The 25,528-nt window shown below is 44.5% G+C and overlaps 1 protein-coding gene across 1 annotated transcript in view; it reads right to left on the minus strand.

The window, feature by feature from the left end:
* Positions 1-851: 851 nt before the first annotated feature.
* PWP1 (PWP1 homolog, endonuclein) overlaps positions 852-25,528 on the minus strand; it is a 70,420-nt gene continuing 45,743 nt past the window's right edge. Inside the window, exons 9-15 of the mRNA XM_083181646.1 lie at positions 23,519-23,615; positions 22,091-22,152; positions 16,685-16,796; positions 8,929-9,019; positions 5,013-5,134; positions 4,756-4,861; positions 852-1,921 (exon numbers count right to left, since the gene is read on the minus strand). Coding sequence (XP_083037772.1) covers positions 1,809-1,921; positions 4,756-4,861; positions 5,013-5,134; positions 8,929-9,019; positions 16,685-16,796; positions 22,091-22,152; positions 23,519-23,615 — 703 coding nt within the window. The 3' untranslated portion in view covers positions 852-1,808. The remainder of the gene's footprint in view (positions 1,922-4,755; positions 4,862-5,012; positions 5,135-8,928; positions 9,020-16,684; positions 16,797-22,090; positions 22,153-23,518; positions 23,616-25,528) is intronic.

Here is a 25,528-nt window from a genome sequence, read left to right on the forward strand (position 1 = left end):
ACTTGTGTATTATCACGGCGCCCATTGCATCGCATACCACTAATTACGGTATGCGATGGGACCTGATTTGAGCCTTTCCCGGGCTGAGTGTACCATTTTAATATCGCGTCGCATGGCATGCCATTATAATGGCATGCCATGCGATGCGACGCAATTTAGGATAATTCCCATGTTAAATGCCCACCCAGACCCGATTTTTAATTGTATCCCCACCCTGATGGGTAATGAGTATGTTAAATGCCACCCCACTATCAACAGCAACCTGAAGCGTGGCGAGCACAGCGAGCCTGCGAGGTGCGGCGGTACGCGTCCTCCGACCTTTTCATACCCCCACTATCCACGTCGGCGTGGAGTTGATTTTATATAGTGTGGCAAGCGCAGCGAGCCCCACGCATTACGCACAAGTATTACGCGTCCGCTCGCCACACTTTGGGCTTGGTGGCTCACTGCGCTCGCCACACTATATAAAATCAACTCCACGCCAACGTGGATAGTGGGGGTATGAACAGGTCGGAGGACGCGTACCGCTGCGCTTGCCACGCTTCGGGTTGGCGTTGATAGTGGGGTGGCGTTAGCAATGAGGGGGCATTTAACATAGTCATTACCCATCAGGGTGGGTGTACAATCTAAAATCGGGTCGGGGGGGCATTTAAGATAAGAATCAGGCATCTGGGTGCCTGTACAATTAAAAATCGGGTACGATCACATCGCATGCGATGCGACACGATTTTTTGGTTGTACAATGCCCTGCGATGGAAATCGGGGGCGCCGTGATAATACACAAGTACCAAAAAATGACAATGGGAGCATCGTGAATAGGGATGATATGGTTTCAAAGGGGGGGGGGGGGGTGTTAGGCTGCGAGGAGGTTAGAATTAGGCACAGGGGAGAAGGTTAGGCAGCGGGAGGGGAGTTTAGGATTAAACATATGCCACTGGAGAATAAGGACAGTGTGGAGTCTGGTATCTGGTTTACTTATCACTCCCCAGGAAAAGACAATCTTACTTATTTGCTGCTCCAGTTGCTAAACCACCATAACCACATCTTGGAAGAGTTTACCCATACCTCCGATACACTTGTTGCTTGTTAAATCATTTACTACTAGCTTAGTGCCTAGGTTTAATGTGATCTGCAGCATCCACTATTTGTTCCTACCGTAAGTAAAATATTACAGATCTATCCTTGTGCCATGAGGTATGAGACATGTGGCACAAGAGAGACGCATTACATTTTTCACAATGCAATGCGACAAATCTACTTCACAAGATGGCACTAATTTGGTATGCGACATTCGTATATCTGTGTGTGAGAATGTGAGTCTTGCACAATGATTCGCTGGTTTATAAAGGATTCCTAGTGATGCTAAACACTGCATCTTACACTTGTTATAATAAATGGTGATAATATGCAGTTACGCCCTGTAAGGACTTTAAGTCAAAATTTAAGGTCAACTTTGCTAGTGCCATGTACCGTTCTGGAAAACAACTTAAAAGTTTAATGATCTCCGGGTGTCTGGTTCAATATAAATTTGCATATGAGTGTTCATATTAACATCAATAATTAGCAATATTTCTGAATACTGGAAACATGGAACCTCCTCTGCTTTTATATAGTCACATTAGACAGTCAATCGATAGATGAAACACAGTCACAGTCGTAGAGGTCACGGTCAATTCCCAGGAATTGTACTGAATGGTCTCAAATATAAAGTCATTTGAAGCTGATGCACACATTTGCATTAATGTTGCCATGAAGATGGAGGAGGGTGGATGTAAGTAGCAAGTAGACACAAAAGGGAATCTGACGGTCTAGGACTCCATCGTTTCAGCAGCCCCATCGCCGGTCCCTTGGGCAGCGCTGGCAGATGTGCTGGGTAGATTGGTCACCATCAGCCGCTCTCTGCTACCAAATGCTTCTTTTACTGAGAGTAAAAGAAAAAAAAATGTAAAATACAATAAAGAATACATTTTCAGTTTTCTAAAGCATTGCAAAAAGCAGTCCTTCTCATATGGCGGCCGATTATTTATCTAAATACTAATTTCAGTCCAATGTCAACAATGGCGTGACTAATCGTACCATCACTTTCATAGAACATGTATTATAAACACTGGGGGACATTTGAGTTGTTTGTGCACATGGCACCTAATTAGATTCAAAATACATTTCCCAAGAGGCACCAATTCCAGAAAGGGGGTGTGGCCAAGTATGGAACTATGACATTACCCTGCTCCGCCCTAATTTAGAAAGTAATCTGTGCAATAGAATATAATGAACATTCTTGGTCTCCATGGCTGTTCTCAAAAGGCTTGAGCAATCTTTACACTTCACCTTGGCACCCCTTGGTTATGTGCAATGCAAGTATTTTCATAAAAATATCCCATGGTACCGACCGGAGCCATTAATTTAGTGCACTGTTCTCGAACTCAGTCCTCAGGACTCCCAACAGATTTTTCCCACTGAATCACAAGTGAAATAATTAGCTCCACTTGTGGATCTTTTAAAACGTGTGTCAATGAGTAATGACTACACCTTGCACCTGATGGGTGGCCTGAAAAATGTGTTTGGAGCCTTAAGGACAGAGTGAGGTATTCAATCTGGGATTCCTACTGTCAGAACGTCCAGTTTTTCATCTGATCCGACAGTACATCCACAGTCTGTATTCAATGTACCGACTGCAGAGTGTCAGAAAGTCTGCAAATTGTAAGAAAGTGACGCGGATTGTCGGAAAACGGCCACGAATTCGAAAATCAGCAGCCGTTTCCATCAAAACAGAAAACGTTGGGTCGGACACCCTTCAATGCGGATGTTAATGGCAGCACTGAATAACCCCCAGAGTTTGAGAATCTATGGTTTAGTCTTTTTCTATATAGGTTATGGAGGTTGCCAAACTCCACCATTACAGTCCATGCTTGAGCACAATTTACTTAATTTGATTGTCATCTGGACACAAGCATCCCAAAAATGTGGCCTGTAGTTGCAGAGCTTGGGAAACTCTAGATTATTCATTAGGTACCGTATGTTCTGTCACACGGTCTTCCCATAAGAGTCTAGCACAGAAAATACTGTAGGTCTCACATGGGACTATATGATCAACGCTCAGCACAGTGAAAATCCAATAGAATTTAAATGTTAAAACCAGCGATCTTAATTACAGCCCGACAGGGACATTTACCCCAAAAGTCTAACCACATAAAAATATGTTCACAATTATATACTTAAAAACAATAGTTAAAAGATTAACACAAAATACCTCATATAAGTACATATAAGTACCTACAGTAACTTCAATGAGGTCACTAACTTCTAGTGAGTGGATAGGCTGCATTCTTTTAGACAGTGACTGGTCAGACTATGAGAATATAATAGTGTGCCGAGCGTAGCGAGCCATGTGAGGGGACGCGTTACATTGGCGACAGACACCCCAAAACATGTGTCCACCTTTTATTAATGTCAGCCTACCCTAGTCCATGTCGACCTGTGGCCTGTGGTGGTCAGCTGTATTTATGGGTCCAGTTTAACCAGGCAAACTATTTCAATATGTGATATCCGCCCAATTCGCAAATTCTGTCTGTGTACTGCAGTGTGACGGGAATTTACTAACGAAAATACACCAAAATATGCCAAAGAGCCGATCCTGGTTCTAGAAATTCAGGGAACAATTTAATTAGGGTTTCCAAAATGCGGGGGTCAAAAGGAGTAAGGGTCCCCCATATTTTGGGAACCAGCCAGCAGGGTAATACTTATATAAGTTCCCCCAGCCAAAACATTTACCCCATGACCGGTCAGCCTGGGCAGGGACCCTGGGGTATTATTATTATTATTATTATAATTTTATTTATAAGGCGCCACAAGTGTTTCGCAGCGCCGTACAAAGGAACAGTGAGGACCCCCCAATAAAGGGCCCCCCTGCCCCCTCCAGGATTAACCCGACCTGGGCTGAAGCGGTGGGCTGTGTTTAGTTTTGTGGCTCAGCCGACAGATGCTCGGGGGGGGGGGGTGCCAACCAGCCAATCATGAGCGGAGAAATCCTGATGCCCACTCCTGCTTGCCTGGTGGGCGGGCCTAACTCCCAGTCTGTGGGCGAAGCCACAGATATAAACACAGCTGTAGAAGCAAAGACGACAGCAGGTGATACTCTATCCACAGGAACCAAAATTGGATTCTACATGGGGAAGAGGACAGGCCAACGAGGGATTCCATAGTGAGTAGGAGTGGAAGATTGTAGTGGTTAATAAAGTCTTACTGTTTGTATGTGTCTGTTTTATTTAACTATTTTTACTTTTGTGAAACTACAAGTACCAGCTGGCTGGTTAATGCACTGCATGCTGGAACTTGTGATTCTCAAAGTCCCTGCATGCGCTGCAGGCTTGCTGGGACTCAAACTTATATAAGTTTCCCACAGCTGTGGCATTACCCTGCTGCCTGCTGGCTGGTTCCCAATATATGGCGGATCCCCACTCCTTTTGTTTCCCCAACCAAAACAACCCCTTGAGCCTGGTGCTGGTTGTAGAAATTTTGGGGATCCCCAGAACCCCCCCCCCCCCACGTTTGCCAATGATGTTTGTAAATTATGCCCCGGAATAAGAATGTATAAATTAAATACTCCACCAATAACAGTCGTATACTAAATACGAATACAACCAATACGTATTCTAAGTAAATTTTGCCCAATACCTAATAATTCTATAGTAAGCTTTGTGTCACTGTGAAATAACCCTACTTTCACAAACACCACACACTGTGTGATCCACTCACCGGCAGCAATACTGCTGACGTCCCACACTCTCAATCCGTCCTTCTGGCCTCCAAAGGCATAAACAAATGGAGAATCTGGGCAGCATGCTGTACAGAACAGTATACCCTAAAACACAAAGATAATATTTGTAAATGAGCCCAAACAACAAGATAATGTCCAAGTTAATGTATTTGTAGCAGTTGGCAATTCTGTAGCAGCACCAAGTACGTAAATAAAATGGCCGACGCAGTACAGTAACCGACGGGCAGACTCTTACCATTTTCATATCTCGAGAGTGAATGAGACTTGGTTTGTCCAGTAAAATGTCCCAAATCTTCACAAACTTATCCTGAGACGATGTCACCAGACAACCTTTAACTTGGCTGCTCAACTCAAGGCCTGGATTTCAAAAAAGGCAAAAAAAAATTAAAAAGCATAAACAACTGCAAATAGACATGTGTACCTAGGCCCTTATTCTAGTTGACTCGGACGGATGCGTATTTTCGGGCGGCCACCGAGTGTTCTTAGCCCCGCCTACCGTACGGATCGATCACACCGTCCGAATGTGGTAAGACGCTGAGTGAATGGCCCGCGAGTGGATGTTTCATGTGAACAACTCCCCCATCTGTGGGAACCTCCCCCATCCTCCAATGGTCGCCGACCATCAAATGATGGACCGAGCGGTCAGAAAGCTCTGAGTGCTCCAGACCACTCGTACATTTCTCCATGCGAAAGCAGGGATATGGGCGGGCAGCTGGCATCCGGCTATGTCAGCTGTCCACCCCCCACACGTGCGTCACGGCCGGATTACCATACGTACGCCCAGCGTTTTCATGGGAACGCCTATGAAAAGCGGGGTGTATGCATATGTTTATGAGGCCAAACAGCCCTTCACGCCCCTCTCCACTACCTGCTCGGATTGTTCCAACTGATAGTTTTCTGTACGGAATTCACGCCGTATTCGGACGTGCGCGGCGTTCGCACATGTGCAGAAACGCCTCTGCACATGCGCAAGCACAATACATTGGCCGTCCGACCGAACACGCAGCCGTCCGACTGAATCAGAATAAGGGACCTTGTGTGAATAGGAACCTGCTATCATTTTTCAAGGCACCCCTAGTCCAAACGTTTCTTATTGAGAAATTATTGAGAAATTCAGAAACCAATATTACATTAAGCAAATTGTGTTTATATGTTACTAGTCTGCTACCTTGTGATTGCCTCTGTGTTTCTGTATGTGTGAATGAGAAAGCGATGTAGTTTCACTCACTGCCAGCAGATGGCATTGTTTTGGTTACACACAGACACTAGACATATAAGCTCCTTAAAGGTGCCCATTAGGCGGATCGCAACGCATGTGTTTTTTGCCGTGGGCAGTACAAAAAGTATGTGCAGCACATACTTTTTGTACTGTGCGATGCCTGTGGGAGTGGGCATCGCATTGCACGCTGCTTATCGCAGTGTGTATGGGTCAGTTATATGAGATAGAGATTTATGTGCCACCTGTCCTAACTAAAACATACACCCTCCAGCCCATGAGATTGGAGCTGGCCTGCTCGACTCTGCAGTAGTACGTGCAAAGAGGGGGTGGTGTGCCATGAAACCACACCACTCCCAGTTAGACCTCACGCCCTTTCAGGACCAGAAACAAATGACAGAGGAGGCACTGTGACAGGCGGTATGGGATGTATTTTGTGCCCGCTTAAGGTGTGGCTTCAAAAGGAAATAAGGTATCCACAGGCCATCTCCTTATTGGAGACCCCTCATAGTCACCTACCCCCTGACTCCCCTGGGAGGGGTTTAACTGTTTATTCAACATGCTCTGGGTGCCAAAAGCCACCTTTGATATGCTACAATAGGCACGGGTGGCGTATGCTACAATAGGCGCGGATTGTGTCCGTTACAATAGACTTGGATTGTGTCCGTTACAATAGCACGTGCTCAATCTGAAGTTTTTTCTTTTAAAATAATACAGCCAGGGATGAGAGAGCAGCAGGCTGATAGAATGTCACTGCCACACTGTACACAGAATACAGAAACACAGCTAATAGTCTCTATTAGAGATCACAGCGGAGGGGACAGAGATGGAGTTACTGTTTTCTGTTTATTTGGAAGACAAGAGAACACAGAAGTGCCAGCAGCTCACAGAGGGGCTAATGACCTATCATCTATTGTCACAGAGGCAGCAGTACAGTAAGAAGAGGGGTCCCCACCAGAGCTCCTCAGTAATGGAAGCTTTGTATTGTGTAACAAAACAATGAATGAGGGACAGAAGCTGCAGAAATGAGAGCGCACAGCATCATACTTATGTGCTAATGTGGCTATCCAGTAATCTTCACGCCTTACAGAACTGTCCCGGGTTCCCCAAACCAATGGTGTGGTCACATAGCCCCCGGTCCTCCCTTCTGTCACTCGTTGGTCCGGCATCAGGTCCTGTCATTGCTGATATCACCTCAGTACACATAGGCCCTTATTCTGGTTGGTGCGGTAATATCCGCGTGCGTTCGTGCCGCCGATGTTTTGTGTCTGCGCATGTGCAGAGGCGTCTCTGCGCATGTGCGAGTGGGGCGTTTGGCCAAATCCCGCATGAAATGTGAACACTCCGAACAGGGGGTGGAGAGGGGCGTGAAGGGCTATTTGGGCTCATTACCATATGCATACGCCCCGCGTTTCATGGGAGTTCCCATGCAAACGCTGGGCGTACGTATGGTAATGCAGTCGTGACGCACGTGTAGGGGGCGGACATATGACATCGCCGGATGTCAGCTGCCCGCCCAGATCCCTGCTTTTGCACGGAAAAATGTCCGTGTGGTCTGAGGTTGCGGGAGCTGGTGGAGCACTCGGTCCTGCATTCGATGGTCTGCGACCATCGAATGATGGGGGAGGTTCCCTGAGATGGAGGAGGCGTATTCCGTGAAAACTACACGTGCGGTCCGTTCGGCCAGCTTCTTACCGCGTACGGACGGAGTTGGCGATCCGTATGGAAGGCGGGGTTTCGCACGCACGGTTCTGGCCGCATATTCGGATCCAGCCGCACCGATCAGAATAAGGCCCATAGTCTGATGTGTACTTAGCATTACAGTCATTAATGGCCCTCAGATTGGTCAACAGTGACTAAGTCAACAGTTTCAATGATCAACACATGATTTTTCATGGGTTTTTTTTCAACATTTTTAGTGTTGGCCACAAAGGGAGTACAGTATGTTAGGTTTAGGCTACACAGGAAGAGGCAGTCAGAGTTAGGCACCAGGTGGACAGTTATAGTTAGGCACTAGAGTGCGGGTTAGGGTTAGACTTGGAGGTCAATCCTATTAGGTCCGAAGGGTGCAAGATGCCATTCAGGTGCAGTTTTCATGTGTTTAAATGCTGAAAACGTCACCAGAATGAAGCCTATCTTGCATCCTTTGCTGGGTCGAATACACTTAATATGCTTCACGCCGCAGTGAAACTACACTGGGAGCAGGGTGGTGGGGGCTTAGTTTTATACTTACTGTCCTCCGGTTGGCGATCCCCGCGGGCGACAGCTTTCAGTCCCCCTCCTCCAGCAGTCACTCCCCGGCGCCAGCGAAGTACGCAATTCAGTGTATTGCCACTGGGGGAGCATCACATGGTTTCCCTGCTCCCCCAGCAGCACTATGCTAATTGCGTACATTGTCCGTGCAAGAGCTTTTAAGAATTCAGCCCGCTGTAAAGTGCGCCCGTGCCGTTATGATTCGCACTGGTGAATCATCCGCACTAAATATTTGTCTTCCAAAACATATTAATGAATGTGTCGACCTTTTTGGGTTTTACCCGGGTCTGAGGTGCGGTGTGAATGGGGTTTAGGGGACCTTCTGTGGACCACTTTAGAGATACTTACCACTGCATACAGAAACATCCCACAAGACCGGCGTTCATGGAGATGCTTTGCCCCAGCCGTCCAGCCATTTTGTTGTCAGTCACCTTAAGGTGCCCTCTGGTAAGATTCTTTTTTTTTAGCAATATGACCGTTTTCTACTGATCGGACCGACCAATCGTTTAAAAACTTGTAGGATTAGATTTAACCCTCTGATCATTTACTCAATTGTTCTATGTGTGGGGACCTTTATACTTTATTTATTAAAAAAAAACCTTGAATTTATAGGATTCAAATAGAAAGACCGAGGCCGCTCTTTTCATTATGATGGTTAGAAAAACAAACATAACATACATACCAGACACTTCTCCATCATGAGCCTTCAATGTGAACAGGGGCTTGTCTGACCGCGCATCCAAACAGTACACAAATCCGTCTTCTGTGCTGGCCTAGGAGACACACATCGGATGGTGACACATTAGCAAAATAACGACCAACCTTTTGATTACAGCCAAAATACAACTTGTTTGGCATAAGAGAAAATTAATTAAACCAAGATGAAAACAATAGAATCCGACATTTATCGAACCTCTCCGTCACACCTCTGATAGATTTATTTCTACGAAATCAATCTTTTGCCTGTAATTTGCCAGAGGTCATAGAGGCGGCTCATCTAAGTGCGTTAAATGGAAAGCAATGTAAGTAGACTGATCATCATTTTGACAGCTTCTGTTTTTCCTCAGAGTTTGGTTAATGCACCTCCGTTACTATTAAATCCCAATTTGCTTACTGGAATGTACTTGACTAAGAGTCTCATAAAGCACACACAGCTATTTGTGGATGGTTGGAAAACAGTTCTCTATTCACGCCGACGTGGATAGTGGGGGTATGAAAACGTCGGAGGACGCGTACCGCCGCCGCTCACCACGCTTCGGGTTCACGTTCATAGTGGGGGTGGCGTGGGGGTGCATTTAACATTGTAAGCCCCCATTAGGGTGCTTATACAACTTATAATCGCATCGCATTGTATGCCATATACAATGCCATACAAAACATTGTATGACATCGGGGTACAACGCGGAACATCGCATACCTTATGGTCTGCGATGCGATGGGCGCCATGATAGTACACAAGTACCGAAAATTCTCTCTTCAATGCTTATGAGAGCTTACATTGTAAAGGGGAGGGACAGACAGACAGGAGTGACACAGATGAGGTAGGGAACAGAAGGGGAAGGTGAGAGGTGGCTGGGTTGATAAAGAAGTGGGTCTTAATTTTAAGTTTTGTAGAAGGTGGAGAGTCTGATAGGGAGGAGTAGAGAATTTGAGAGATAGGGAGCACCACAGCCAAAATCTTGAAGGTGGGAAAAGACAAATATTATATGTAAGGTCAAATATTATATGTAAATGGGAGGAGAACGAGTGAGGGCCTGGTAAGTGAGTGTGAGAAGTTTAAAATAGATTCTGAAGGGAACGCAGCAGCAGTATGTCTGAAGAGGAAGATGAGCAGCATGGAGTATAGATTAGAGTGAAGAGAGGTGGTTGTCTTGAGTCATCCATGTCATAGAGGTCAGATAGGAGCAGATTACAGTAGATGACCAGTTGAGTTGTTAAGGGCCTTGGTATTTCCCGGTGAGAAAGGGTCTGATCCTGGTAATATCTCTAACCCACCCTGGTAATAACTCTAACCCATCCCAATCCCATCTCTAACACTAACAACCAGTCAGTGCTGCCAGGGTTCCTTCAGTCCTCCTTGTGCTTTATGTCTAGAGATGCAAATTCTAATGCTAGGTACACACCGGAACGATCATGAGTGTGAGAAAATTGTATGATGGTCGCATGATCTACATGCGATCCGATGACGATCTGTACCCAGTTGAAGGGATCATTTAAAAATCCTGATTGCAGCAGTTAGGATCTCCAAAACTACCAAAGGACCAGCAGGGACGAGCATGGAATCACAATCGGATCTAAAACATGCCCAATTTACATAACATCGGTCGAAATTGCATCGAAATTGACAGGATTGAGGCCAAATCATTCTGGTGTGTACCCAGCATAACAGCGCTGGAGACAAAGCAGATCTCTGAACCAGAGATTCTGGGCATCTGTCAAATTATAAACATGGCTGTACTTGTGCATTACAACCAACATGATTCATAACCTTGTTAATTACTATAGTTATCATTCTAATGTCATGTAGACATTCAGCGTTTCCAGACAATTCCACCACTTTGGGTATTTGTTCCATTGGAAGCTAAAGATGATGCATTTTATATTGGCAACACAAAATTTGTGACCTGTGTATAACAGCGCACATCCATGTGTTAATGATTTAGGGCCATATTCAATTTTTCCGTGTTTTATGGCGAGTTTGTGCTATTTTCGCGTTGGAAGGAGCATTTTGCTCTCCAAAAGTGAACCACCCTATTCAATGTGATATTTTCGCCGTCTTTCTAAGTGATTTTCGCCGTCTCTCTCCGTGTAGCAATTCTCCATCTTTTCATGGAGAACTGGAATGTGAACTTTTAAACTAAAAGGTTTTTTTTTTTTAATTTTGGTGTAAAAAAAATCAGGATTTTTTTTCTGTGAAGGTGCATGCTATTTCTATCCATGTGCTTATAGCACATGAATATATATTTAATTGAAAAAAATATATATATATATATTTTTTTTTTTTACACAGAGCAGCCAGCAGGGGGCCGGAGCTCTCGAGCCGCTCATTAGATATTCATATATTCACTGCACCCAATTATTACATATGCACGATCGGGTGCAGTGAATACTGGGTCCCCCACTGGCTATAGGGGGGGGGGGCAGCTTGTGCTGCCTGGGTCCCGGGGAGCCCAACTCCCCTCCACATATGTTCTGGGGCAGCCAGGGAGACTTTAATCTCCCTGGCTGCCACCGTCCCCCGGCTCCCTGCCAGCTCCCTGCCGCGGACGCTTGCCCGCTGCAGGGGTTAAGACTCGCCGCGAGTGGCGGCGAGTCTTAACCACATTGAATAGTGGGAGCAGGAGTGGCAGCGAGCCCTCCGGAACAGGGCGAGTGCATGGCGAGAGAACAAAATCTCTCGCCATGCACGGAGAATATTTCTCATTGAATACAGCCTTTAGTGTTGTGCGACATTCTGCAATCTGGCTGGAGCAATATGAATATGTGTGTCACAGCCTATTTTCCTAAAGAATGTATGGGCTCAATTCAATTATACGCAATGATCGTGCGCCCCAACACGGCAGCCGCCACACTTTACGACTACATGAACTTGCACTAAAGTGCTCTCTTCCTCATAGGGCTCTTTGAAGGGTGCGGGTTTGGGTGCCACTGCCACAAAATTAATAATAGTGTTATTTATAAAATAATACAAAGTATGTATGCCATAACAATATGTTCTCCTTCTGAGGACAACTCCACTAAATGTTATATGTCCAGTTTAACTTATTATCCCACTATGACGTGGTGGAATAGTTAGTACATATACTGTACTTGAAAAATGAACTTCCTTTAATAACATGCCCTGACTCCGAAATACACTGGTAAATGGCATTTGATAGATTGGTTGTTATGGCTTGATGCGTCTTGGCAACACCTGTAACCATGGAAACTGTGGTCAGCACTGTCAAATAGCAGCAGCAGTTTTTTTCTGAGGGGAAGATGTATGAAGCAGTGATAAGGGAGGAGAAGTGATAAAGTGCCTGGTACTCTATAACCGGCCAATCAGCTCCTGACTGTTAAGTTAACAGGCTGGGCTTAAAAAGGGTCAGTTAGGAGCTGATTGGCCATTGATAAAGTACCAGGCACTTTATCACTTCTCCTCCCTTATGACTGCTTCATACATCTACCCCTGAGTTTTAAACACAGACTATATTGGGGGAGCTGGACTGCATACCCTAATACTAAACATAACAAAACTTTGTAGACACAGGGCGATGGAAGTCCTGTGCTGAGCGATGTACTTAAGCACAGATTGCTCAGCACAAATGCGATGCACCAGCGTCGTGTGCTGTGATCTGTGCTGACCAGAGTTCTCTGCTGAGAACACTGGTAATATTACTAGATTTTGACTGATGCATGAAGTCAAAATCTAGTCAGGTGATGGTGACACGCAGGACCATGCATTGCCATCGCTATGGTCTGTACACACAGGGTACACTAGATTATGATCTAGTCAGATCGCATTGAAATAAAGGAAAAATCACCCCGTTTGTATGGGCCTAAAGTCATAATAACACAAGTATCAGAAGTTAGTCTACAATTGTTGTGCTAGATAACTCTGTAAATAAAAATAAGAAAAAGTTATCAACAGGCTAGGACCCAACTATATATAAAAATGTATGCAAGCCTTGGTTATACAGCTGTTGTGGAGCTAGAAGTTACAGCAAGCTCTGCAGTCTGGACAATAATGAACAATGCTTTCAGAATTACAGATTAAACATACCGTAGGTACATATACAGCATGCCAGAAAAACAAAAACTGAAGATATATTAGCCATCTTTAAGCTGGCTGTACAATTAAACAATTTGTGTTTTTTCCCCCCGATTCTGACGAATCAGGCCGAGAAATCCGGTGTAAAATCCAGAATCGTATATATGCCTCACCTCTGATTCTGGTCCTGTGCGCAGGGGGTCGCATACGCTACAGCGTGATCTAAAAGGACTGCCTAGGATGTATTGTATGCGGGCCAGCCACCTTCCTAGCGGGCAGTTGCCAAGGTATTGCATGCGAGGCTGTATGCGATGCCCCGTATTAGTATATGGAAGCCTTTACATTTAGTGAAGATTATTTGTGTTTATTTACTATGGCACAAAATCCAAACTAGTATTTCAGCTTGAATCTTGCGGCAGCTGATTATGATCTCAGGCAAATCAATTTATCACTCTGCGCCTCAGGTCAATTTAAAACCTTAATCTCTGTGGAATTCTCATTTACTGGCAGTGCACACAGTCTGTGATACTGGAGCAGGGAAACTTATTTAGCTGTGCATATTTTAAACACACACAAACATACTGTATCTCTCTCTCTATCTATAAACACACACACACAACATGCACATAGAAATATAATGTCCGGCACTCAGTAGTTAGAGGGGAAACTTGCTGGGATGCCCTCCAGGGATCACTTGTGACCGATATGCAGCAAAACACAACAGATGGAGCTTCACAAGCTGGTAATCACATACCTCCCAACTGTCACGATTACAGCGGGACAGTCCCGATTTTCGGGTCCTGTCCCGCTGTCCCACCCGCCGCAGGCATTGTCCCGCTGCGGTGGGTGGCAGTTGGGAGACCCCCCAATCTAGTCGAATAGACGCTGTGCGCATGCGCACAGCGTCTATTCTCGTATGAAAAGGAGGTCGCGGCTAATTAGCATAAGCCGCAACCTCATTTGCATACGCCCCGCCCCCTTTTCGGGCACTCGTCCCTATTTCTACAGGTCAGAAGTTGGGAGGTATGTAATCAGGTTACAGGCCAGATGCACTAAGCTTTAAAAGTGATAAAATGGAGAGTGATAAACCACCAGCCAATCAGCTCCTATTTGCCATGACACAAGCCATTTGACAAATGATAGGTAGGAACGGATTGGCTGGTGGTTTATCACTCTCCATCAATTGACATGGCTTAGTACATCTCACCCTAACAGAGAGTCCTGTATTCCTTTGTTTCGGGAATGATACCCCATCCTCAGGGACAGTTTTTCGGTTTTCTGCTGGCAAAGAACTGCTTGCCATCAGAGGAACGTTCAGGAATAGCTAGTAAGACATTCAGGGGTCTATGTACTAAGCCTTGGGAGAAAAAAAAATGGACGGAGATAAAGTACCAACCAGTCAGATTTCAAACACAGCCTTTACATGACAGTTAGGAGCTGATTAGCTGGTACTTCATCTATCTCCAAGGCCAAGTACATGGACCCCTCATTTATAAAGGCACTTTTCAGAAACTGAATGATCCTTTAAACTATTCTATACAGGGAACATTCTCTGCTTGATATTAGTATGATCGAATGCACTCATTCTGCAGGCTTCCTGTGGCATAGACTGTAATGGTACAGTGCCCCCTAGTGGGCAAATTAATACTGCACATGATGGTGCAATGACAAAACTGTTAACTAAACTTATCTGGCACAAGGGCAATATTTGTCTCAATCTGGTCAAATCTGCTTGAAAAAAATGTGTGTTGTTGTATCTCACCTTTAAGAAATATAAAAGTGCAAAAGAACAATTTGCTTATTACTATCATTTTACAGAGTATGCAAGACAACTAAAAAACTGACTGGTTGCTATGGGCAAGTTCTCCGTGTTACTTTATCTACCCCATATTGATTCTAAAAGAAACAACTTTCATTGGGCCACATGCACTAAGCTTCAAAAAGTGACAAAATGGAGAGTGATAAACTACCAGCCAATCAGCTCCAGTCATGTTTCACTCAGCCTGTAGCATGGCAGTTAGGAGCGGATTGGCTGGTTAATCTGGCCCAATGCCCTCTCTTGCCTTAATTGGTACTTTGGTGGAAGTACCTCATATGAACCCTTCCTGTACAGAGCAGTGTCTCAGGGATAAGGTGTAGCTACAGTACCTGAGAGCTCTGCAACTCAGTTGTAGCCCTTCTAATCTATCAGTAGCAGTAGAGGTACAACATGGTGACTGTACATGAAAGCCAGCTCCTGATTGGAGGAGCACTAAACCAATGAGAAAGGGGGGGGGGGGGGTTAAAAGAGGGTGGGCATTTACGAAAGAAAATGTAGGCATGTCACACATTATACAAATGTTTGCAATTGTGTCGTATCCACTGTGAGCATTGTGCAGCAAATATAGTTACATTTTAAAGAAGAAAATAATATGTTATACTTAGATGGAAAGGTTAGGTAGCAAAACACAGCTATATCAAATTAATGAAAGCAGATGGTCTGGATACATCTGTATGTAACTTTATATGGATAGAAGATGTACCGTTCCCTAAGGAAGTGATCTGACAGTAGGCAAGCTTTTTCACTCTACCGGTAAAGCGTGGGGAACATTTTGAGCTGGAAGAAAAACTCTGCAGTAAAAGCAGACTATTTACATGTGTCTTGTGACTCAAAATTCACCCACATCCAAACATAGCACCAAGTTTACGGTCTAGATCGCAATGGGTTTGCATAACCCATTGCGAATGCGAGGCATGGTCCCACGAGTTGCCATCGCTGACTCAGATCTTGACTACATGAAGTCAAGATCTAGTCAAATTGCCAGTGTTCTAACCAGAGAACACTGATTAGCACAGCCAGCCCATACACACAACGCTACGTGTATGGGGGGGGGGGGGGGGGGGGGGGCGATCTATCCACCGGGAAGCTCAATGGTGATTTCCCTACTCTACATCGCTCAGTGTGCAGTCTAGGCCAAATCGCCCCCTGTGTATGAGCCTTTAGTTATAAATGTCCTTATTTGTACCTATATTGTAACAAAGCTCATACTCACAGAAGAACAGTATCTATATGCGAATATATCTCCTAGTTGCCGACTCCTCAGCTTTCCTTTGTGGGAGAGGGCAGCTTGGATAGCTCCTCCCATGACCCTGCCCCATTTACTGTAAGGGACATGGGCGGAACTATCCAAATTACATTTAAAAGAGTACCATAGCACTACAAGGAACCCTATTAAGTATTAAAGAAAAAAGCAGGAGCAGAGGGAGAAAAGCAGGAGGGAAGCACCGAAGCAGCCCCGCTAGCTCGCCATCTCATCTGTGGCTCTGCATTCTGCTGCTTGTGCCGCTCCCTCTGCTGCTCATGCCGCTCCATATGCTGCTCTGGCTCAGCCCCTTCACTTTATGACTTGCGCATGCGCAGTCACTGTTTTTTGCTAGGCAGGCTAAAAAGCCGCAAGGATCCAACATATTCCCGGGAGACCGGGAGAAAGGATCAAAAAGCGGGATACTCCCGCTAAATACGGGAGGGTCGGCAACCCTGATATATCTATATATTTTTAATTCACAAGAAACATACATCATGTGCACCAGTGAACATCCTACTACCTAGTGTATCTGTGTCATTGAACTTTTTAGAAAAAGGTAAGTATGGCCGCAAAATAAACTAAACTTTTTTTTTATATATATATAAAAAAAAAAAAAAACTTACTAAAAAGTTTCTGGGACTAAAATGATTCCATGTGACTCTCTCCACCTGTCCACTGAATCTCCACGTTCTATGATTTTGCTGAGGGCTTCTGCAGTCATATAAGATCACTGACCTAAAACAAAACAAAAAATAAAAAAAACTCCATGTTAAATAGCAAAAGTATGCCACAAAAATGAATACCATTCTCACAAAAAAAAAAAGTGTGGTTTTCTTCTAATCACTAAGAAATTCTAGAATAAATAAAATACTCGGACACAAATTGTAACTCTTCAAATATGTGAGTTTAGACAAGAATCTGCGTTCACACATTGACCGACGATGTATTTCTGGTAAGATGCCTTCAAATTCTATGCGTTGGGGACCTCATAGAACCTGATTTATTACTTTTCTCATCATAGAATACAATTCAGATTTCACCAAGGGTTGAGCGGGATTAGATAAATGTTCTAAAAACACCACCGCAAGCCATCTGTCGCAGAGCTAGACGGCGTCCCAGGTGTACTCCAGTTCACATTGTCAAAGCACGTGGCAAAAAGAAAATTCAGGATGCAACACGGGATTGAAGGTCTGTCCGGCTCAATTAACAGATGGTACAGACAATTTCTGTTGCATTTTGTGTATTGATGGTGATTTTGCCTTTGGTTATCATTGAGAGAAATGTCACAACAAAGCATTAAGTAGAACATTTAGAAAGTTCACTTTTGACAGCTTGCTAGGAGGAAAGTACTCTAATACTAAAAGACTACAGACCCATTCTAAAACAGCACTCTCAAAAGGTGAGCAGTTACTCATTGTATTTATTGAAAGCTTCCCTAAAACACCAAAGGCGACATTTTACAGATTTCATTTAGAGTACGCAACTTATCAGTAAAAAAAATAATAGATTTTACTTTCGACCATAAATCTCTATGGACATATCTGCATAATTCCAATTCTTGTGCATTAAATCGGGTCTTGAAAAGGAGGTGGTGCGAACTGAGAAGAGGCGTGACCCTGCAGCACACCACTGCTCCCATCAATGTGGCTTTCCCTGCACTGTGAATATTGCATGCTATCTATGCTCTGCTATGTAGAGCAGGGCTGACAGTGTCCCCCCGAATTAATGTGCTTGCAGTGCGAATATATGAGTACAGCTAGCGAAGTCTTCGCAGCTTAGCGAATATGTAAAAATCCAATCGTACGACACTCACATCGAATGATTTTTCCACTGGTCACCACTAATCGCCAGGGACTTACTTGGCGGCTGCAATGATTTGAGAGCAGGAGGAGGAGGCATTGGTGACAGTTTTGACCACGAGATCCAACCGCCAACCCCAGTTGGAGGTGGCCACGTAAATGGAGGGCGTTTAAGTGGCCAAGACAGGTCATGTAGCTACCACACCCCTTGTGCAGCACCGCACCGTCACTACAGACTGATACGACATACAATACCTGTCAAGTGCTGGAAGCCATTTCCAGGCACCATCCAAACTCTGGGGCTCATGGTGCCCTTCTTAATCACTACAATGCACGTACCCAAAAGTCCAGGACAGTGGTGGATCCAAGTGATTCATCAAATAGTTTAAGCTTGTGTAACTTTGAATAGACTCATTGCAGTCTAGGTTCAGTCTTCTACACTCTACTGATATTACCCACACAAAGTCTGCAATGACCTTCTTGCTGCTAAATCCAATGGCCACTACTCTCTGCTTATTCTCCTTGACCTCTGCTGCTTTTGACACTGGGGCCGTGCACCCATCAAACCGTAATGCAGGTGTCCAAAGGCAAGCTCAGGGAGGACAGAAACCTCATGTTAAGCAGAAGGGCAGCCTCTCCTTCTGCAGATCCTTCACTCCCTTGGTCTACGTGATACAGCCGTCCTATCCTGGCCTCCTATCGCTCTGACCCTTCCTTCTTTGTCTCCTCATGTGACTCAACCTCACCCTCACTTCCCCTAATCGTATACTGTATGTCCCCAAGGTTCTGTTCTTGGTCCTCTTATACTCTCTACTCTCTATACATCCTCTTCAGTTAAGCTCAATAGATATTTTGACTCCCAATATCAGTTCTATGCTGATGACACTCAAATCCACCTTTCGCCCCACTCTTCAGTTGTATCTTCTACGGTCTCTCTGCGATCTCTTCTTTGATGTCCAAGCCCTTTCTTAAACTAAACCTCACTTCTAACAATCTCACTGTTGATGGCACAACTATCTCCTCTAGCCCCCAAGTGCGCTCTTATTGAGTAATCATGGACTCCTCTCTCCTCCAAACCACACATTCAGCTCTTCTCACAAACCTGCCATTTTCATCTCAAAAAGGATTAGACCCTTTCTCACCAAGAATGATACTAAGAAACATGTCCACTTTTTGGTTATCTTCAGACTGAACTACTGTAATCTTCTATCTGGCATCCCTACAAACCACCTCACTCCACTACAATCTATACTCAACGCTGCTGCCAGGCTTATGTTCCTCTCCAAACGTACTATGTCTACCTACCTTTTTACAAGCCCTTCACTGGCTCCCCTTCGCTTCCAGAATCCAATTCAAGCTTCTCACATTCCCTTACTCACCCATTCCTCTCATATACATATTTGACCTAATTTCTCTATACACTGGTCACCCTTCCTCTGTGCTCCGTTAATGCATGCTGCCTCTCCTGCATACAGATTACCTTCTCCCACTCCTACTTCCAAGATTTTTCATGTGCTGCTCCTTTTCTCTGGAATGGTCTACCTATGAGACTCTCCACCTATCTACAAAATAGCTCTCAAGACCCACTTCTTCACTAAACCCAGCCAATTGTCATCCTAACCCTCTGTTCTACACTGTCTACCCCAACAGTGTCACCAGTTTGCCTGCCCCTTCCCTTAAGAATGTAAGCTTTCCTGAGCAGGACCCTCTTCCCTCATGTGCTTCTCCTACTTTTAAACTCTTCTACTCTATACTTCTTTTTATGGCATAAAATCCCTTGGACTTCTGCTACCTTGAAACTTATTTCAGTGTCATTTGTTGATTCAGCCAAGTTTATATGCTCTGTACTTGTTCTCTATATTGTACTTGTTCTCTATATTGTCTGGAACTGTAAAGGTGCCCATACACTTTGCGATCATTGAATGCGTTTTGGTCTAGATCGCATGCAAATCAGTACCTAGTTCAAAAAGTATGTGCAGAACATACTTTTTGAACTGTGCGATTGGATGTGCGCGGGGTCGCGCATCTCACTGTGTATGGGCACCTTAAGACTGCAGTCTTATTTTGCATATTTGTTTATGCACTCTGTTATTGGGCACTGCGGAACCCTTTGTTTGTAAATAAAATACTTTTTGTGTATATGGAAACTTATTGCAAACCCCTTGTATGAGCAACCTCTGGAAGCTGCAAAATCGCTCTGCTTTCTTCACCTTTGAACTCTGACACACCCAACATGCTATCCAATTCTTGCCATGAACCCAAGCTGCTGTTCGTGTTATTAGGGCAATGAGAACACAGATGTCCATGAGAGTTATGGCTGAATGGGGAACAGAGGAAATCTCATATAGTGATCAATTACATCCATTGATAGATCATGGAAGATAAGGTGGTAGGGCATCCCAAATGTTACTACCCCTGCTTTGTCACTACTGGATGCATGTGCCACCTCTTAGGGATGTCCAGAAGGATTTGTTTTTGGGGCTGCATATTGAGGAGCAAAAAGCTTATTGGGTACTTGTTTCCTAGCACGGCGCCCGTCGTGGGTCATCGCTAGTGACAGGATTATATGCAATATAAAAAGCTTGAAATATGCATGCAAATATGCATACAAAATACTTAAAATATACATGAAAAGTGTCAAAATATGCTACATTAAATAATTAAAAAAAAGTAATTTTTAACTTATTTATTCAAAAATCAGCATCCTATTAGTTGCAAATAAACCTAAAAAATACTCCCACAGCACCTGCAGATGTTTAGTGCTGTACACAGGATTTTTTTCCTTCCTGGCTGCTACAGCAGACTGCAGCGTCCTAGGCTCTTCTGTTATCAACTACACAGACCCTCATCTCCAGCACAGATGGATCAAATGTCAGCATAGCATGTGAAAGGGGCGCAGTGGAAGGCTTTCTCCCTGCGCCGCATACTCACTGTGACCCGGAGTTTCCTCCGCGCCGCGTGATGTCAAAATCCTTCCGCCCACCTCCTCTGCTGCAGAAGTCTCTCTCTTGGCGCAAAGTTCCAGGCCAGGGGCAGACAAAGGTTTAGGAGTTTTGTGGCAAAACCCTCCCCGACTTACTTTTATTAAAATAGATTGGCAGCCTAGAGCAATGTCCCCCACACTGCGCACATATTGGCCCGGCCTGCACACTCTACCACTACCTGGCCAGCAGGAGGGCAAATCAGTGCTGTGCTTCGTGGGTGAAAAGGTGGTGGGTCCTAAAATATGCGCCATCACTAGATTTTAGGTAAAATATGCAATAACAAATGAGAATGGGCAAAATATGCGAATGCATATGCAAATATGCAAATGCATATAATCCTGTCTCTAGTCATCGCATACCTTAACTTAAGGTATGCGATGTACGCGATTTTCTGTAAATTTTGATCCTTTATTGCCGGCAATGAGAAAATCGTGTTGATCGCGTCCATCGCATGCCATTATAATGGCATGCGATGCGATCTACGTGATTTTACATAAGGAACAATGTTAAATGGCCCAATGGACCAGATTTTTTATACCCACCCTTATGGGTAATTTGTATGTGAAATGGCCCCCCATTGTTAACGCCACCCCACTATTGACGCCAATAGTACGCGTCCTCCGACCTTTTCATACCCCCACTATCCACGTCGGCGTGGAGTTAATTTTAGAAAGTGTGGGGAGCGCAGCGAGCCACCGAGCCCGAAGTGTGGCGAGCGCAGCGAGCCCCGCGCGGGACGCATAATACCTGTGAAGTAATGCGCGTGCGCTCGGCACGCTTAGGGCTCGGTAAAATCAACTCCACGCCGATGTGGATAGTGGGGGTGTGAAAAGGTCGGAGGACGCGTACCGCCGCCGCTCGCCACGCTTCGGGTTGGCGTCAATAGTGGGGTGGCGTTAACAATGGGGGGGGGGGGGACATTTGACCCATACGGGGGGGGGGGGTATGCAATAAAAATTGGGGTCTAGGGTGTATTTTACATTGGGCCCAATGTAAAATTGGGTCTCAGGGACCATTTTACATTGATTCCAATGTAAAAATTGCGTCGATCGCATCGCATGCGATTTGGTTGCATGCGATGCAATGGACGTGATTTTTTAGGTCCCGATCAATGCAATTAAAATCGCTGGCACCGTGCTAGGAAACAAGTACCGCTTATTGTATAATTTTACATGCATATTAAAGCCTACTCGGTGCTATGGAGTTATACATTTCACTAGACGCACAGACAAAAAAGTGCACTTACTTGTCATACGACCCAGATATAAGGGTCTGTGGCTCAAATGGGTGGAACTGTAATGTCTGGACCTTGTGGAGAGAATATCAAATATGAATTAATCAGAACTATTGAAAAAAAGAAAAAAACTCACATTCCCTAATTTACATAACAGATTAAGTACTAACCATTTAAGACTGCCGATACAGAACACGGTAACAATAATACAATAGCACAGGGACAAGTAGGAGGACATTTATACAAATTATGAAGTTGATAAAATTTTTGTCCTTCTTGTAAAGTGAAATTAGAAAGTGAAATTCAAATTGCATCCTTTATGCAGATTGCTAATCTTCCATGGGTCAGGCATAAGGCCCATACATGCTAGAAGATTCCCGCCAACGCCGATATTGGCGGGGAGTAGGCATCGGCAAGTGCGTACACACTTGCTGATGCCATACGCAAGGGGTCCGACAGCAGGGGGGGGGGGGGGCGACGATCATACAACCATCGTTAACAAGGTCTCCCTCATCCGAACATGTTTCAACGAGGGAGCGCGTGACGTTAACAATGTACAACAGACACACTAGACAATATTGTTCACAATATCGCTCAGAAAGCCCTTTCTGAGCGATATTATGACCAATATAGGTGGGTATGCAATGTGTGATCACGGCTGTCGATGCCCACCGACAGCAGTGATCCAGGACCATTTGCAGTCAGATCGACCGCATAACGACAGACGGGATTCAATGTCCCGCCTGCCGATGGGCACAAAGTGGGCGTGGCAGCGAAAACGGCCATTGATTGTCAGCAGAATGGGCCCGACAGCGTCTGAAGTAGGGCCCGTTCTGCCGTGATCCCGCATCAATGCTGTCAGTAATGACAGCATTGAATAGGGAGCCGCCGCTATTTCCCACGTCGGAAATAGCAGCGGCACATTGCAAGCCCCCACAGTCTAGTGTGTATGGGCCTATAGAAAGTCTCCTGTTTACGCCCAACCTGTGCACTGTACTTAATCTAAAAATAAAAGACTTCAATCCAATGAGCAGCCCAGTCACACCCCAGACTTGTGAACACAGCGAAGGGGCTCATCGCTACCTGAATTTACCCCATTGTGTGTTAATGTATTGTAAATACTCTCCCGGAAATGGTTTCTTGACAACATTTGATCCCCTACAATTCCAGTGTGTGTGTGAGTGTGTGTATATATAGAGTATCCTCCCCTTCTTATTCAGGTCTGCCCATATACCAACTAGAATGGAAGCTCTTACAAGCAAGGCCCTTCTCACACCATTTCCCCATTTAATAGGGAGGGCAGTGGTGTATTATGCTAAACTGTCAGTTTGTAAATTAGTGCACTTTCAGATTTCATTGCGCGACGATACTGAAGCCCTGTGGTCCCTAATACACAAAAGACTAGAGATCACATTAGCGGTGTATGAGAGTCTCCAGTACCTTGTCTGTGTGCATGGTGAGGCTGGCAGCTGGTTTCCCCACAGACAAATCCCACAGAAGGACTGTATTATCTGCTGATGCGCTGGCCAGGACATTACTGCAGGAGGGAGGAAAACAAGACAGTGGTTATCTAATATAACGTAACAGCCTAGCACGGTGGAATAGTTGCCAGGTTATATGGTCATTAGGTCGACAATAGGAAGATCAAGAAGCATTGAGTCGACCACTGTAAAGCGCCACACCTGAAGGTCGCAATGGGGTTAGGTTGAAGGGGTCATTATGTCGACACATGCATTAGGTCAACAGTCAAAAAGGTCTACATGGTGTTTTTCACGTTTTGTGAAACATGTGCCAACATGTACTGACAGGCGGTATTTCATGCCCTACCATCCATTAGGGAGTGGGGGGAGAATAAACTAATGTGCAGAGCGTAGCTAGACACCGTGCCCAAAGCATAGCGGGCGCATGCTGACTGTGTCCACATTCAGGATAAAAAAGTGAAAAACCCCTTTGACTGTTGACATAATGCATGTGTCGACCTAAAGACCCCAACGACATAACCCCATGTCGACCTTGATGCATGTGGACCTTCAGTGGTCGACCCAATGCAGGAGAAGCAGGGCACCATAAAGGCATCTGGACACTAAATGAGAAATCCAAGACCATAAAACCAGGGGCACGCTGTGAAAGGAATGAGAGATTAAGAGAACAAAGATGCCAGTTTGGGACCGAGTAAAGAGCTCGTCCTTTCATTATGTGTAGAACGCAAATGCATCATTTGTACTTTTAAAATTATTTAAAATGATTTAAAAAAACAGACCGTAGCTTTTATGCTGTAATGTAAGCAAGTTAAACGTAAACATTTCCTAGATTGAAGGAAAAATGAATCACACAGACTTTTGTCATTAGCAATGGAACTAAAACATGTTTTGATCTTTAAAAAAAGTACAAGCAACAGGCAATAATGGTTTTCTAATGGACTGCAGAGAAAACACGTCTCTGACAATTCATCAGTCTGCGTTATTAAAATGCTTTCAGTGTGAGCCAAGGAATGGAACACAGATTTCCAACTGCTGTACTTCAGACTGGCTTATAGCTTATCGTTCCCTTTAGCTGTGGTACCAGCAAGTCTTGGTTTTTTTTTTTTTTTAAATCTTTATTTATAAATTTTCTTCATATACAAAAAAACAGAAAAATTCAACGTATCAACGTACAATATTCGTTCTTTATCACATAAGGGCAAAGAATAAAAAAATAAGAAAAAAAAATATTACATGGAGTTTTACCCTCAAAAAAGTGCATACATTTGCTATTAAGTATAGCAGGCCCACCATCAAATAGAGTGCCTTGATTGATATTTAAAGCCAGCTCCTTACATCTTCTGGAGCATCAAACATTATTGTCCCAAATAGGGAGAAAAGGAAAAGAGGGAGAGAGAGAAGAGAGGAAAAGAAAGGGGGGGAAAAAAAGAGAAAAAAAAAAAGCAAGTCTTGTTAACCTATAATATTGATAGCAAGAACAGTGCATGCTGGGATTCCACAACTGCTGGAGGAGGGGCGTACAGATTGCCAACCTCCCCTGTATACCAGGGGCTGCCAGCTCCAGCCATTAAGCACCAACAACAGGTCATATTTTGCTGGGTCTGTTATTATCCCACCTTTTTCCACAGACAGAGATCCACAAAACGTGACCCGTTGGGGATAATTGTGTCGTAGGGCTGACAACAATTGCTGTAAATCAGATTTTCCCATACTCTGCCATTGCAGTCCAGGTTTTAAGGATATCCGTGCTCGAGTCCAGATGTCAAATCAAATTGACTGAAGCACTTAAAAAAAAAAATCACCTTTGCTCTAGCAAAGTTATCCTTGAAACCTGAACTGTAACGTTGGAGTTTGGGAAACTCTGCTGTAAATTCTGGACTATTTTTACATTTCTGAATTGAAAGACCAAATGACCATGTTTATCGAATAATCCATACTGTGAATGTGAATAAAATGAATAAAACATCTT

This window comes from Crinia signifera, chromosome 4, assembly GCF_055691185.1.
Source record: "Crinia signifera chromosome 4, ASM5569118v1, whole genome shotgun sequence".
Classification (NCBI taxonomy): Eukaryota; Metazoa; Chordata; class Amphibia; order Anura; family Myobatrachidae; genus Crinia; species Crinia signifera.